At 44.1% G+C, this 12433-nt stretch overlaps 1 protein-coding gene across 1 annotated transcript in view; it reads right to left on the reverse strand.

Annotated features, from left to right (window-relative positions):
- The window catches only part of RLF (RLF zinc finger), a 28040-nt gene continuing 15607 nt past the window's right edge, over positions 1-12433 (reverse strand). The window contains exons 4-8 of the mRNA XM_042834645.1: positions 10571-10703; positions 9032-9234; positions 8180-8316; positions 7111-7252; positions 1-5106 (exon numbers count right to left, since the gene is read on the reverse strand). Coding sequence (XP_042690579.1) covers positions 409-5106; positions 7111-7252; positions 8180-8316; positions 9032-9234; positions 10571-10703 — 5313 coding nt within the window. The 3' untranslated portion in view covers positions 1-408. The remainder of the gene's footprint in view (positions 5107-7110; positions 7253-8179; positions 8317-9031; positions 9235-10570; positions 10704-12433) is intronic.

The following is a 12433-nucleotide window of genomic DNA, read 5'->3' on the forward strand; positions in this document are numbered from 1 at the left end:
AATCGTAATTTATTGAAACTCATAACTCAAAAAATATAAGATGCTGTAGTGTACAATATGTTACACAAAGCACCCTCGGGTGCACATTCAAGTCAACTCCATCGCCCCAAACCCTGGTACCCCAGCACTGTTCCATACACAGTCATGCACACGTACGCTGCAGGAGGAAGCCTCCAGTACTCTGATGTGTTAAATAGCACCAAAATCAGCAGTCCATTGGAGGAAAAAAAAATAGAGGGGGGAGGAGGGAGCTAAATTAACTTGGCCAATGCTTTTGACAGATATTATACATTCATGTAATTAAACAGTCTAAACTAACCTAAACAGTGTGAACTGTGACAGCTACTGCTCTGACGTGAATTCTCCCCAATAGCAGCAGTGCAGGCAAGCTGCTCCAAGCAGAACTGCTCACATACTTCCTACGCAGAGCTCGTCTGCCTTTTTTGTCGGAAATAAATCTATAAGGGCTGTGGAAAATTTGGATCTTTCAAGAACAACTACAGGCCTTAAGTAATGGAGCTGCTTTAAGGCAAGGTCTCCGCAGCCCGTCAGCGCCTTGTCCAAGATTGCCCTCAGGTTGTCTAAAGAAGGGGCAGATGAGGGCTCTGCCAACAAGGGCTGCATTTCTGCGAGCTGCCCAGGATCGCTTTGGGGCACGACGACGCTTTTGTCACTCGCACAGCTGTTCAGCGTGGAGTCCTTCTGACCCTCTCCCTCCTTCTGCAATGCTCTGTCTATGGGCAGCTGCTCGGGGGACTCCCACTCCACCACCTCATCAAACTCGTCGTCGTCGTCGTCATCTTTTCCCTCGCTTTCCTGAATGAACTTTAAAAATGAAGACTCAAACCCCATTGGTTTATATGTCTTTAAATCAAATGGTCTGGAGACTGGAGGCTTCTGAAATTTGTCTTTCGTAGCAAAAAGCACGTTTCTTTTTGCACTTGGATTGACTGCGCTTTGCTCGCAGCCTTCTGGCTCTTTCTCTCTTGGCAGTTCTAATTGTAAACTGGAGAAATAAGAGCTATTTTCTCTTTCACTGTTCTCAGAAAACTCCTCGGTGTTCCCCACGCCCGACTCCCTGACGTTCTGCTCTTCCAAACAGCTGCTTTTGGAGCTGTGGCTACAGTTTAAAGTGCCCGAATACACGAAGGCACCCGTACTGAAGCTCTCGCTACTCGATGGACATTGCTTCTGCTCCTCGCTGCTCACATCCTGATGCTCAGTGTTCGAAACGAGAGGCTCCTCCGCTTCCTGCGGGCATTCAGGATCAGCTGATTTCTCCTCTTTCACTTCTACGTCTTTCTTATCCAAGTCCAAGGCTGGGTCAGAGCAGGCCTGCTTTTCAGTCATTGTGCCACATTTAACGCAAAGAACGAGTTTCTGAATCCTCTGCTCTATGTACATGTTGGTCATCTGATGTGTGCGCTTATAGTGCCTCAATATGCTGCTTTCCAACTTGACAACAGACAGACATCCCACAACCATGCACGGGTACTGGGTCTGGTTAGAATTCTCCTGACACATCTGCAAGGCTTCCTCTTTTGTTTTGAAACTAAGCAAATGCTTGTCTTTACTTCTGCTAATTCTTTTCGGTTTGTCTTTGACCCTCTTTCCATTCTGCTTGCTTAGGCCAAATCCGCCTCTCACACAACTTTGCCCACTTTTATTTTTGTCGTGATTATCTTGCTCCTCTTTCTGACTCCCGAAGAGATCGTCGTAATATTCGCTGTGCCGGAAATACACGTGCTGCGAATAGTGACTGTAGTTGGTGAAAATCCGATTGCAGCCGTTGAGGTCGCAATGGATTTCAAAATCTTTGTTTATTTTCTCTCCGCTGGCATGTTCTTCAATGAGGTGCTGTTTCAGCTTGCTGAAGGTACAAAACACAGCAGGACACTGGGCTTGGTTGCAAGCAAACCTTGCAGATTCAGTCCCAGCAAGCAGCTTTTGGTCATCCAAGTGTTCGTTGTGGAAATCACTACAATGCTTAGCGAGGTCCTTAGAACAGAAAAAACGCTTACCACACTCTTTATGTTTGCATGCAAATATTTTTTTACATTTGACAAGTTCCCTTTTTGTTTTTGCTTTGTCTTTTTCTAGGCAAAGCTGTTCCTTATTATACTGGTGAACAGTCCTATAATGGCGAATCAAACCCTTCTGGTTGGTAAACGCGGAGTTGCAACTTTTGTGTATGCAATGAAATGGTTTGTGATACTTGTGCAGTATATAACATAAGTTTCCTTTAGCAACTGTTCTTTTACTGCCTCTCCCTTCCCTTGCTTCCAGTTCCTCCCTATTGCTGTCCAGAGTTGCTATTTTAGACGATTTTCTTGTTAGGTTTCCATCCGTCTCCTCACTGGACTCCAAATCTGTCTCAGAACTGCATTCCTCCTTTTTGGGATGACAGCGCTGCTCGGAACCGTCAATGAACTCAACCTTGGTTGGACAGACAGGTGTTGGAACAGCGCTGTTTTTGTGCACGCTGTCTGGACACAAGCTGGCATGATCAAATTTTTCATTAGAACACACCTTGTGAGCCACCTGCTCGCAGCCAATCTGATGCTTGTTTCTGTAGTGAATCCTAAGGTGTGTTTTTCTCGTAAATGATCTTTGGCAAATATGACACTTGAAAGGCGAGTAGCGATGCTGGAACATGTTTAGCTGAAGAACCATTTCCTTGGAATAGTTATGCTTTTTAACATAATGCATTAAGAGAGCTTCTCTCGTCACAAATTCACACGTGCATCCCTGACATTCGCAGAAGAACGGTTTAGCTGCCAGTTGAGTAAGGTACTGGCTGGGCAAGTTTTCTTGCTGCTCTTGGAACTGAAACTTTGAGGTAGTTGCATCGACTCCTGACTCGGGGCACTTGGTGTCTCTGGATGAACAGGACTGGAAAGAGCCCAAAACACGCTTACTTCTTGAAGAACTCTGGATGTTAGAGTTTTTTAAACTGAGATGCTTTAAGCCTAACATGAGTTCCAACATGTTATCCTCAATACCTGATTCTTTAGAACTGTCATAAAAAGATGCTTCTGGAGAAGAAGGATACGTTTCTTCCTTGAAGCTGTTGTTTCCTTTAGCATTTATATTGCAGCACGAGTTTTCTGGAGAGTCAGTATTTCTGTCTGCCTTATGACCCAACTCTGCACTGATGTCTGTAGGGGACTGACTTTCTGGAGCATCACTCAACAAATCAAGAAAGTCTTTAGTTTTCACTTCCATACCTTTTTTCCCTTTGAAGTTGTACGGATGAGCCCTGCGCAGGTGTTTGTGCACACTTCTGGAGTTCTTGTGTGCAGAACAGCAGCCTTCAAAGCCACAAGAAAATTTCTTTTCATCAAAGCAAACTGCTGCATTGGAACACTGCTGTTTCACATCTGCTGAATGGAAAACTCCTTCCTGGGACATGAGGAAGCTCGGAACAGTCTGACCGTGAGCCAGTGTTTCAATCAGTAAAGGAGGGACCTGGCCTTCATTCACCGCAGCAGTCCCGCTGTGGTTTCCACAATGAAGACTGCAATTACTTTCGCTGTCTAGATCTTCACTATCAGAGAGAGCCTCTTCTTTAATCTGGGGGATTTCCTGCGATGCCGTGGGATCCAAGGATTCATTCTGACGGGAATTTTCAGATTGTTCAAGCAATTGAGACTCTTCAAGTTTCACCGTTTGCTTCACCTCCCCATTGGACACCGCAATATTGTGCACTGCAAGGTGATTCTGAAATTCAGTTTTTGAATAATAAAACTTCTTGCAACCAAAGAAGTTGCAGGTATACGAAGCATCTCTGAAGTGCTGTGCCTCATGGTGGTAAAGTTGCCCTAAGTCACTGAAAACAATGTTACAGCCGTTCAACTCGCATTTATAACGAAGATCGTCGTGCGTTTGTTTGTGATTAAGCAGCTCGTTAACTGACCCAAATCTGGCATAGCAGTCCATGGACACACACATGTAGGGCTGAGGCCCGCAGTGCACGCGCTCGTGTTCCCGCAGGTGAAAGGACGTCATGAAGTGTCGGCGACAGAAGGCGCACTTCTCCCTCCTGTTTTTCATATCCAAGTAGTGCTTCGCGTTCTCATCGTTGTTCTGATGTTCGGCTTTCAGATGCACGCTTAAATATTTGAACTGCTTAAATACTCTGGAGCAATCCGTCCCAGGACACGGGTAGATGTCCCTGTCTTGTAGCTGGCAGTTCTCCAGCTGGCTGAACGTGACATATTCATGTGCATCACTTCCAAAGGCTTCGGGGAGCTCTGGCGGATGTGATTTCTCCTGAAGCGTCGGAGTGGGGCTGCTGGAAGCTGTTGTCTTTTGTGGTGATCTCTCTTTCTTCAGTATTATCTTCTTTTTAGGTCTGTGTGTTCTACTAGGGGGCATCTTAACGTGTTCCATTACGTGTGGTACGAAAAATTCCTTTCTCTTGAACTTTTTCGTACAGACCGGACACGTGTAAATGCCATCTTCCATATGCATCTTAGAATGATGCAGTATTCTAGCCTCTATGCACTCCCTTTTGCAAAGCACACAAAAAAATTTGTACTGAAGCCATCTCTGGTATCGTTCTGAAGAACCAATTGGTTTTTTCACCCTTGCTTTTTCTTTGTGGTAGTTTATTGGGTCTTTCCCATCGTAATATTTGTGGTCCTTTGCCTCATCACAGTCACTGAAGAAAGTTTCTAACATGTCGGTTTCGTTGATTGACATATTACAGCTCACATCATCCTCTGAATCAGAACCTGCTTTCCCTAACAGTTTAAGGCAGTGTCGCTTTAAAGTCTTCCAGTCCCAGAATTCAGGATCAAATGGCCAATATGCTTTTAAAGCTAACAGCAGCTCACAACGGAGCGAGTTTGGAACCAGTGCATTTTCTTCATCAAATTTTTGATCTGGTTGCATATAGAGCTCCTCCAACATATTAAACCCACTCAAAGTTGGCTCCAGCAAGAATTCAGTGAGCTGACAAGCTCTTCGAACTTCAAGGTCTTCTGGTAAAAGGCATGCTATTGTTTTACACACCGATGTCTTCATTTCGTCACTTCCATTCGATCTGATCTGAAGGGCTCTCACACACAAAAGAACAGACACAGCAAGCCCTGCTTCTTCTGCCTGTTAAAAAAATAAAAATAAAAATAAATCAGATAGCCACAAATGTTCCTTTCTTTTGTCAGGTACACGCATTCCAGAGCTGTTCTCTAAAAGAACTGTGTGACAATAGCATCCAGTAGACTTGGAATATACTTCAGGCTTCTGAGTGTTACATGTCCAAGTCCATCACCATCAGCCTACAACATTTTAAATTACTTTATGTAAGGAACACTGACTCTTTAAGTGAGGGGATCCATCTCACATTTACTGCACTGTGGAGGAGTCCACTAACTAGTTCAGATGTCAGAGCACAGAACCATAGAATATCTCAAAAGTTGGAAGGGACCAAAGGATCATCGAGTCCAACCCTGGCTCTGCAACAAGACAACTCAAAAACCAGATTACACATTATACATAGAATCATAGAATCACCAAGGTTGGAAAAGACCTAAAAGATCATCCAGTCCAAATCCACATCTCAGAGTGGTGTCCCAACACTCCTTGAGCTTCAACAGCTTGAGGCTGTGCCCGCTGCCCTGGGAGCCTGTTCCAGTGCCCACACACCCTGTGGTGAGGAATCCTACCTGGCCCTCCCCTGTCACAGCTCCATGCTGTTCCCTCACGTCACATCACAGTCACCAGAGAGAAGAAATCAGTGCTGCCCCCCATTCTCATCGTGAGGAAGCTGTGGGCCACAGTGATGTTTCCCTTCAGTCTCATCTGGGCTGAGGAGACTGAGAGACTTCATCTACCCCTCATGCCTTCTCCAGATCTTTCCCCATCTTCATAGTCCTCCTTTGGGCACTCTCTAACAGTTTTATGCCTTTTTTGCACTGTGCTGTCCCAAGATCCTCACAGTACTCAAGGTGAGGCCACACAGTGCAAAGCAGGACAATCCCTTCCCTCACTCGATGGCAGTGCTGTGCCTGATGCACCCCACAGGACAGCCAGCCCTCCTGGCAGCCTGGGCATGCTGCTGGCTCATGGTCACCCTGCTGCTGACCAAGTCCCCCCAGACCCCTTTCAGCAGGGCTGCCCTCCAGCATCTCACGTGCACGTGTAGCCAAGGCTGCCCTTCCCAGATGCAGAGCTTCTCTCCTTTGTCAAGAACTCTCTGCAAGGCCTCGCTACCCTTGAAACAGTCAACAGCTCCTGGCAATTTAGTATTAAATGTAAATTTGCTCAAAACTCCTCCTAATCTTACATCCAAGTCATTTATGAAAAGCTTGAAGAGAAGTGGCCCATAAAGGGAGCCCTGGGGAACCCCACTACTGACTGGCCACCAGCCTGACAGCACCCCATTTCCCATAACCTTTTGGGCCCAAGCCATCAGCCAACGCTCATCCTTTATGTTTCTGTCTAGCTGTAAGCTGGACGTTTTGTCCAGAAGGATCCTCTGAGGAACAGTATCAAAAGCTTCACTGAAATCCACAAAGGTAGCAACAACTGGCTTCCCTTGGTAAACTAGATAGGAGATCTTGTCATAAAAGGTAATTAAGTTAATTAAGCAGAACCTTCCCCTCATGAACCAGAGCTGGCTGTGACCAATGACTGTGTTGTTCTTCAGATATTTTTCAATAACTTCTTCAGGCACTGAAGTGAGACTGTCAGGTCTGTAACTACCAGGATTATCTTTCTAGCTCTTCTTGAAAACTGGAAAAATGTTTGCCAGCTCCCAATCAACTGGGACCTATCCAGATTCCCAAGACAGCTGAAAAATAATGGGGAGGCCTTGTGATGACATCAGCAACTCCAAGTACCATGGGAAAAATCCCATTGGGCCCAATGGACTTGTGTAAAACCAGGTGGAACAGCAAACTGTACGCAAGTTCAGGGTTACATGAAACAACTCCATGGACCAACTTGGTCATAATCTCCATCCCTCATCACTGGTAGACCTTAATCATTAACAAGTCAGATGTCTGATGTCTTCACAGCAGATCAGCAGAATTATTAAGAGAACGATAAATTCATCTAAACAATTCCAGTTGCACCCAAAGCCTCTGGAACGAAGCACATACTTACTTCAGACTGTATGACTCTTATCAAGAAAAATAAATGCTGTAGTGTCTTGGCAATGATGCCAAATTGACGACATCTCTCCAAGAAGGAATCTAAAGAAGGATCTATTCTTCTCTGCAATTTGCTCCAGAAAAGTGTCAGCTCCCTGCAAAAATTAAAAGCAGAACATAAGCCCATTGCTGATGTACACAACCTGCATGGAGTCCACACACCTCAGAGCTGATGTCACAATAATTTAAGTGTTGCCAGAAAACACTGCACACCTCCACCAGCTCTCTATCTCCTAGAAATGCTGACAAGAACAGTTACTGGGCCTTACTTCCATGCGTGCATTGGATGGAAACAGTTTGCGTCCTGTTATTTAATGGGTAAAGACAAGAGGATTTATTTTGTTTAATACAGATATCTAGAGTTGAACAAATTGTTTAAACTCCCTTTATAGTCAAGAAAAAGAAAAACAACACAACCACAATCGTAGTCTTAACTTTTTAGACAGAAACTCAAACTGGGCACAATGAGTCACAATGCAGCTCTGCCGCAGGGCACGAAGCAGAGCTGCTGACATCTGCATTCCAATGACACAACTCTTCCCCGGTGCTTTAAGACTCTAAATCTCTGAGATTTACAAATATCTGAAGTTCAGGAGTGAAATGGATGGGGCTGGTCTCTTTTCTTTTGTGTGCTGCAACAAAACAGGGGGCAAAGAGGAAAAAAACTGCAACACAAAGCTCCATACAAATATGAAGAAGAACTTCTTTACTGGGAGGGCAGCAGGGTGGTGGGACACGCTGCCCAGGGAGGTGGTGGAGTTTCTTCCTCTGGAGATGCTCCAGAACCGTGGGGATGTGGCTCTGAGGGATGTGGTTTAGTTGGCAGGATTGGTGGTAGTGGTAGGTTTTTTTGTTTCTTTTGTCATAAGTTATCTAAACAAGTATTTTAGCCTGATATATTTCTTAAGTTAAAGATGCATCCACTTCCACTACGTATTTTTGTACTTTGTTAGCTTAATTCTCTCACACGAAAGTCACTGAGGGAAGAAGAACTAAAAGCAGCAGTAATATGCATTACTTACCAAGAGCAATACACGTTTGCTGTTTGAAGCTGATGAGTAAGGTATGTTGTACAAAGAATAAAGGCAGTGTTTTCTTGCCCCTCAGATTCCAGATTACATATGATGTCCAGTACTTCTTTGCAATCCACCTTTGCAATCTAAAGAAAATAAATTAAGAGCACATTTATAAGACAAATATATGCTTACTCTGCCAAAGGAAGCTGCCTCAAGCACACAAACAAAACACTGTCTCCTTTTAATAGAGTTTACATCACACATTTCAGATACAGAATGGTGTCAAGAGTTGGTAGGAGTGAGTTCTGTTTCCTATAGGACCCTCTTCCATTTGGGCAGTCAGCAAAATGTACCTATACACCATAAAGGCAATGCTATCTACAACTTCCAACTCTGCATTTTGCAAGCATTCTTTTTTATCTTTTTTTTTTCCTTTTGGCAATTAAAACCCAGGTCCAAAATGGTCAAGAGATCTGCTGCAAAAGCCAATCTCACACTGTCTGCCCATAAGCATGAATTCCAAACAATCATGTTCCAAAACATGACACTCAACCAGAACATTTCTATCGATGGTATTTTATAGAGGAGAGACAGTTTGCAAGACAAGGAAAACCTGAGACTTCCTTCAGCCCTTTCTTCTCAAATCAGGCTTCCACAGTGAAAGCTAAAAGGGAAAGTTAAACACTCACCTGCCTCGATGAGGAGAGTTGCAGTTACTACTGTCATCTCCAATAAATCACTGGATATTTTGGAACTCAGCTGCAACACTCACTCTCCAGCTTCAGCTCTCAGTGTTGCACAAATATATTTGTAAAATGCTGATAAACAGCCCATAAAGAGGGACCATGATTTACTAACCTCCTTAATGGAGTCCTCATTAGGCAGCATAGAACACACACAAGTGATGTAGGCTTGGCGAAAAGATGCAACATTTGCAATATCTGGAGAATCTGCACACAGTTTTGACAAGAAAGTGGCTTGTGGGATGCAGTTGGACTTCATCAAATGTTTTATTCGCATCTGCAGAAAGGAAGGCCCTTCTCGTGTAATCAATTTATTAGCTAGGGAAAGAAAAAAGCCTTTGAGAATGCATCAATTCACAGCTGGCTGAATTCACACCTCCCTGCACTCAGAGTTCATTACAACGCTGTGCAACGCGCCCAGCTCCCCTGCAGGACGCTATGGGTGATGGAAAGGAACAGCAACAAGTGGAGCATTTTCTCCCACACAAATTCCCAACAACTCAGGAGGGAAGGAATGCTGGGCTATAGGAAACAGGGTGGGGGTAGAAATAACACCAAAGGACAGCATTCCTTAAGGCAGCACGGAATTATGTTGTAGCAGTGCCCAAAGGGCACTGATCAGGTGATTTTGAACAGGATTCCACCCATTTACTTGAGATTCAGCACCTTCAACCTTTAATTGCAGCTTTATATTCCAAAGAAGCAGAATATTTCAACCAAGTATTTTTTTTCCACCTCAAAGTGTTAAAAACTCCCATATTTCCACAATTTGCAAAATGAATTTCAGAGTGAAAATGTTATTTCTGAGGTAGTTTTCAAAGCCAGTCCCTGAGACACGCCAGCCTTTTGGTCCAGGTCAACCAAATACAACCGGTCACCGCAAGAGGCTGCAAGCCCCTTCAATATTAGGAATGCAATTCCTAATGATTTTTCTGTAATTAGTTAGCACAATCTGTTCAGTGAAGTTCAAAACCACAAAGGAGCTGCATTAGGAGTTAAAGCCAGTTTTACACTGGATCAAAAGACATCTGACTGAAAATCTCGTACTTAGTTTGATTCTCTTTTGAGGGATGCAGCATGCCATGCAGTTGGCCTTAGCTGAAGGAATATGCTTCAGGGCAGCTATGGGATTATTTCCAAGTGATCAGGATCTACAAAAAGACAGCCTGATAGTCTCCAGATCTACACTTGATTCCTTGACAATTAGGAGAAAGAAACCAGTGTGTTCTTACACTGCATATAAACAGACACAAAGGTCCAGGAAAGAGCCCTGCATGATGAGACAGAGAAGCAGCGATGGAATTCCAGAAATATTCCTACATGACACAAATTAGAATCAGTGCTCTGCAGCCAAACGACTTACAGAGCAAAACCTCTTTTTTAGTAGAAAAAAATACTTCCTTTTGAAAACATTCCTATGAATGACACTGGTGTAACCACAGTGCAGATCTGGCAGCAGGGATCATCATTCAGTATGCCAGGGAGGAAGTGTTGACCACAAACAGAACTCAGCAACACATGAACACACAGTACACGTCCTGCACAAAGCCATTGAAACCAACTCCTTTCTGACTTTAAATCCTTGTTTCCCCACCAAAGGTGCACTGAGTTACTTCTTTACAACCCCACCTCATCGCCAGCACCTCCTGCTTACCTTCCTCTGTTTCTACAGGTTGCTGGGACAGAATTTTCATAAGAACTGGATTTTTCCACACTCCTTCCCTTGTGATGTCCACCAGTATTTGGAGGTTGTTGTTCCCAAATTCCAGTAAAGCATCGTGTGAATCCTAAAAACAAATAGAAATCAATCATTAGAAGTCTTTGTCAACCATTAAAATCATGTAATTTTTAATTACATATCTTCATATCTCATTGCATTCTAACAATTTCACACCGTTCTTCAGAGCCATTACTGCTCTGAGGTGCTTGCACTGGGCTTTTAATAATACAGCATCCTTTCTCGTGTACATTTCCCTAATTCTGTAACAATGTTTGCCAATTTCAACGTCCTGAAACTTAACTGATTTCTTAATTCAAAAACAATAATAATAATAATAATAATAATAATAAATTCCCCAGTTGCGATTCTGCAATTTTCATGTTTCTTCATGAATGTGTGCAGCATTTCCCTCACTTTTAAGTCTACTGCTATTTTCTAGCTTCTGAATAAGAAGAAATAAAGAAATTGCTATATAAAAGATGAAGGATAATTCTGCAGCAAAGCACTGAGTGACATTTGAGAAACAGGAATTAAGACTAAATAGCTCTAAACATGAAGTACTGTGAGCCTCAAATGTTATATTTACCATTAAAGCTAGTGAGGAGCTGGTTGTTTCTCTGAGAGGCATTAAAGCACATTGGTATGAAGTTCAAATTCACACACACACCCTAAAGGTTCATGCAGAGGAAGGGCAGCTGGTGGCATTCAGCTATCTGCTCATGTGAGGGAAGCAATGGATGAAAAGCCATCCTCAGCTATGGAAGGATCCGAGCAATGGGAGCACCTGTGAAAGAACTGTCAGAGATCCCAGCACTTGTGTTTCTAGCAGGAAAATCATCTCTGAAAAACTCACAGTATCACTGAGCAGAACTTCCCCCAAACTGACAAAGGGAACCCAATTAACTGCAGCAATTGGTGGCTGCCTGGGCAATGAAGTGCTGCTCTCATCAGTCACACCACATCTCCAGTTGAACAGAATTTGACACGACTGCATCCTCTGGTTCTAACGAGCTGTGCTTACAATTAGCAGTATTCTTAATCACACAGTGTACAGCAGCTTGGCTTGAGTAGGACCGGTAGAATCCAGCCCTCCCCTTGTCACAAGCAGGGACACACTCCTCTAGAACCCCATCCAACACCTCCAGGCATGGGGCACCCACACTAACCCTGAGCATCCTGTGCCAGGCCCCTACCATCACCACCACCAAGAATTTCTTCCAATTATCCAGTCTAAATCTCCCCTCTTTCTGTTTAAATCTGGTACCCTTTGTTCTGTCACTCTGGGCCCTTGTAAAACCTCTCTAGCTTTCTTAGGAGCCCTCTTTGGGTACTGGAAGGTTGCTTTGAGGTCTACCCAGAGCCTTCTCTTCTCCAAGCTGAAGAACTGCAGGTCTTGCCACCTGTCTCCCTCTGTAGGGTACAGTGCTCCCCTATGAGCATCACAGCCTCCTCCAGATCCATGGCAACAGCTCCACATCCTTCCCATGCTGGGGGCTGAGAGCTGAACACAGTGGGGTATCAAAAGAGAGGAACAGAGGGGGACAACCTCCCCCCAAGCCTGCTCACCACACTGCTTTCTGTGCAGCCTGTCGGCCTTCTGGGCTGCAAGCACACACTGCTGGCTGCTCACCTTCAACTTCTTGTCCACCAAACCTCCAAGTTTTTCTCCTCAGGACTTTCCCATTAGGCATTCAGAGTAAAAGACATCTTTGCATTTCATGGTTAGCTATCCTTCAATACATTAGATATCAATGTTCAGCAGTCTCTAGTTATCAGATGTTCATTTCAGACCAACTA

Source organism: Centrocercus urophasianus, unplaced genomic scaffold (genome assembly GCF_019232065.1).
Source record: "Centrocercus urophasianus isolate 14NV4802_14NV808 unplaced genomic scaffold, USGS_Curo_1.0 seq_48, whole genome shotgun sequence".
Taxonomy (NCBI): Eukaryota; Metazoa; Chordata; class Aves; order Galliformes; family Phasianidae; genus Centrocercus; species Centrocercus urophasianus.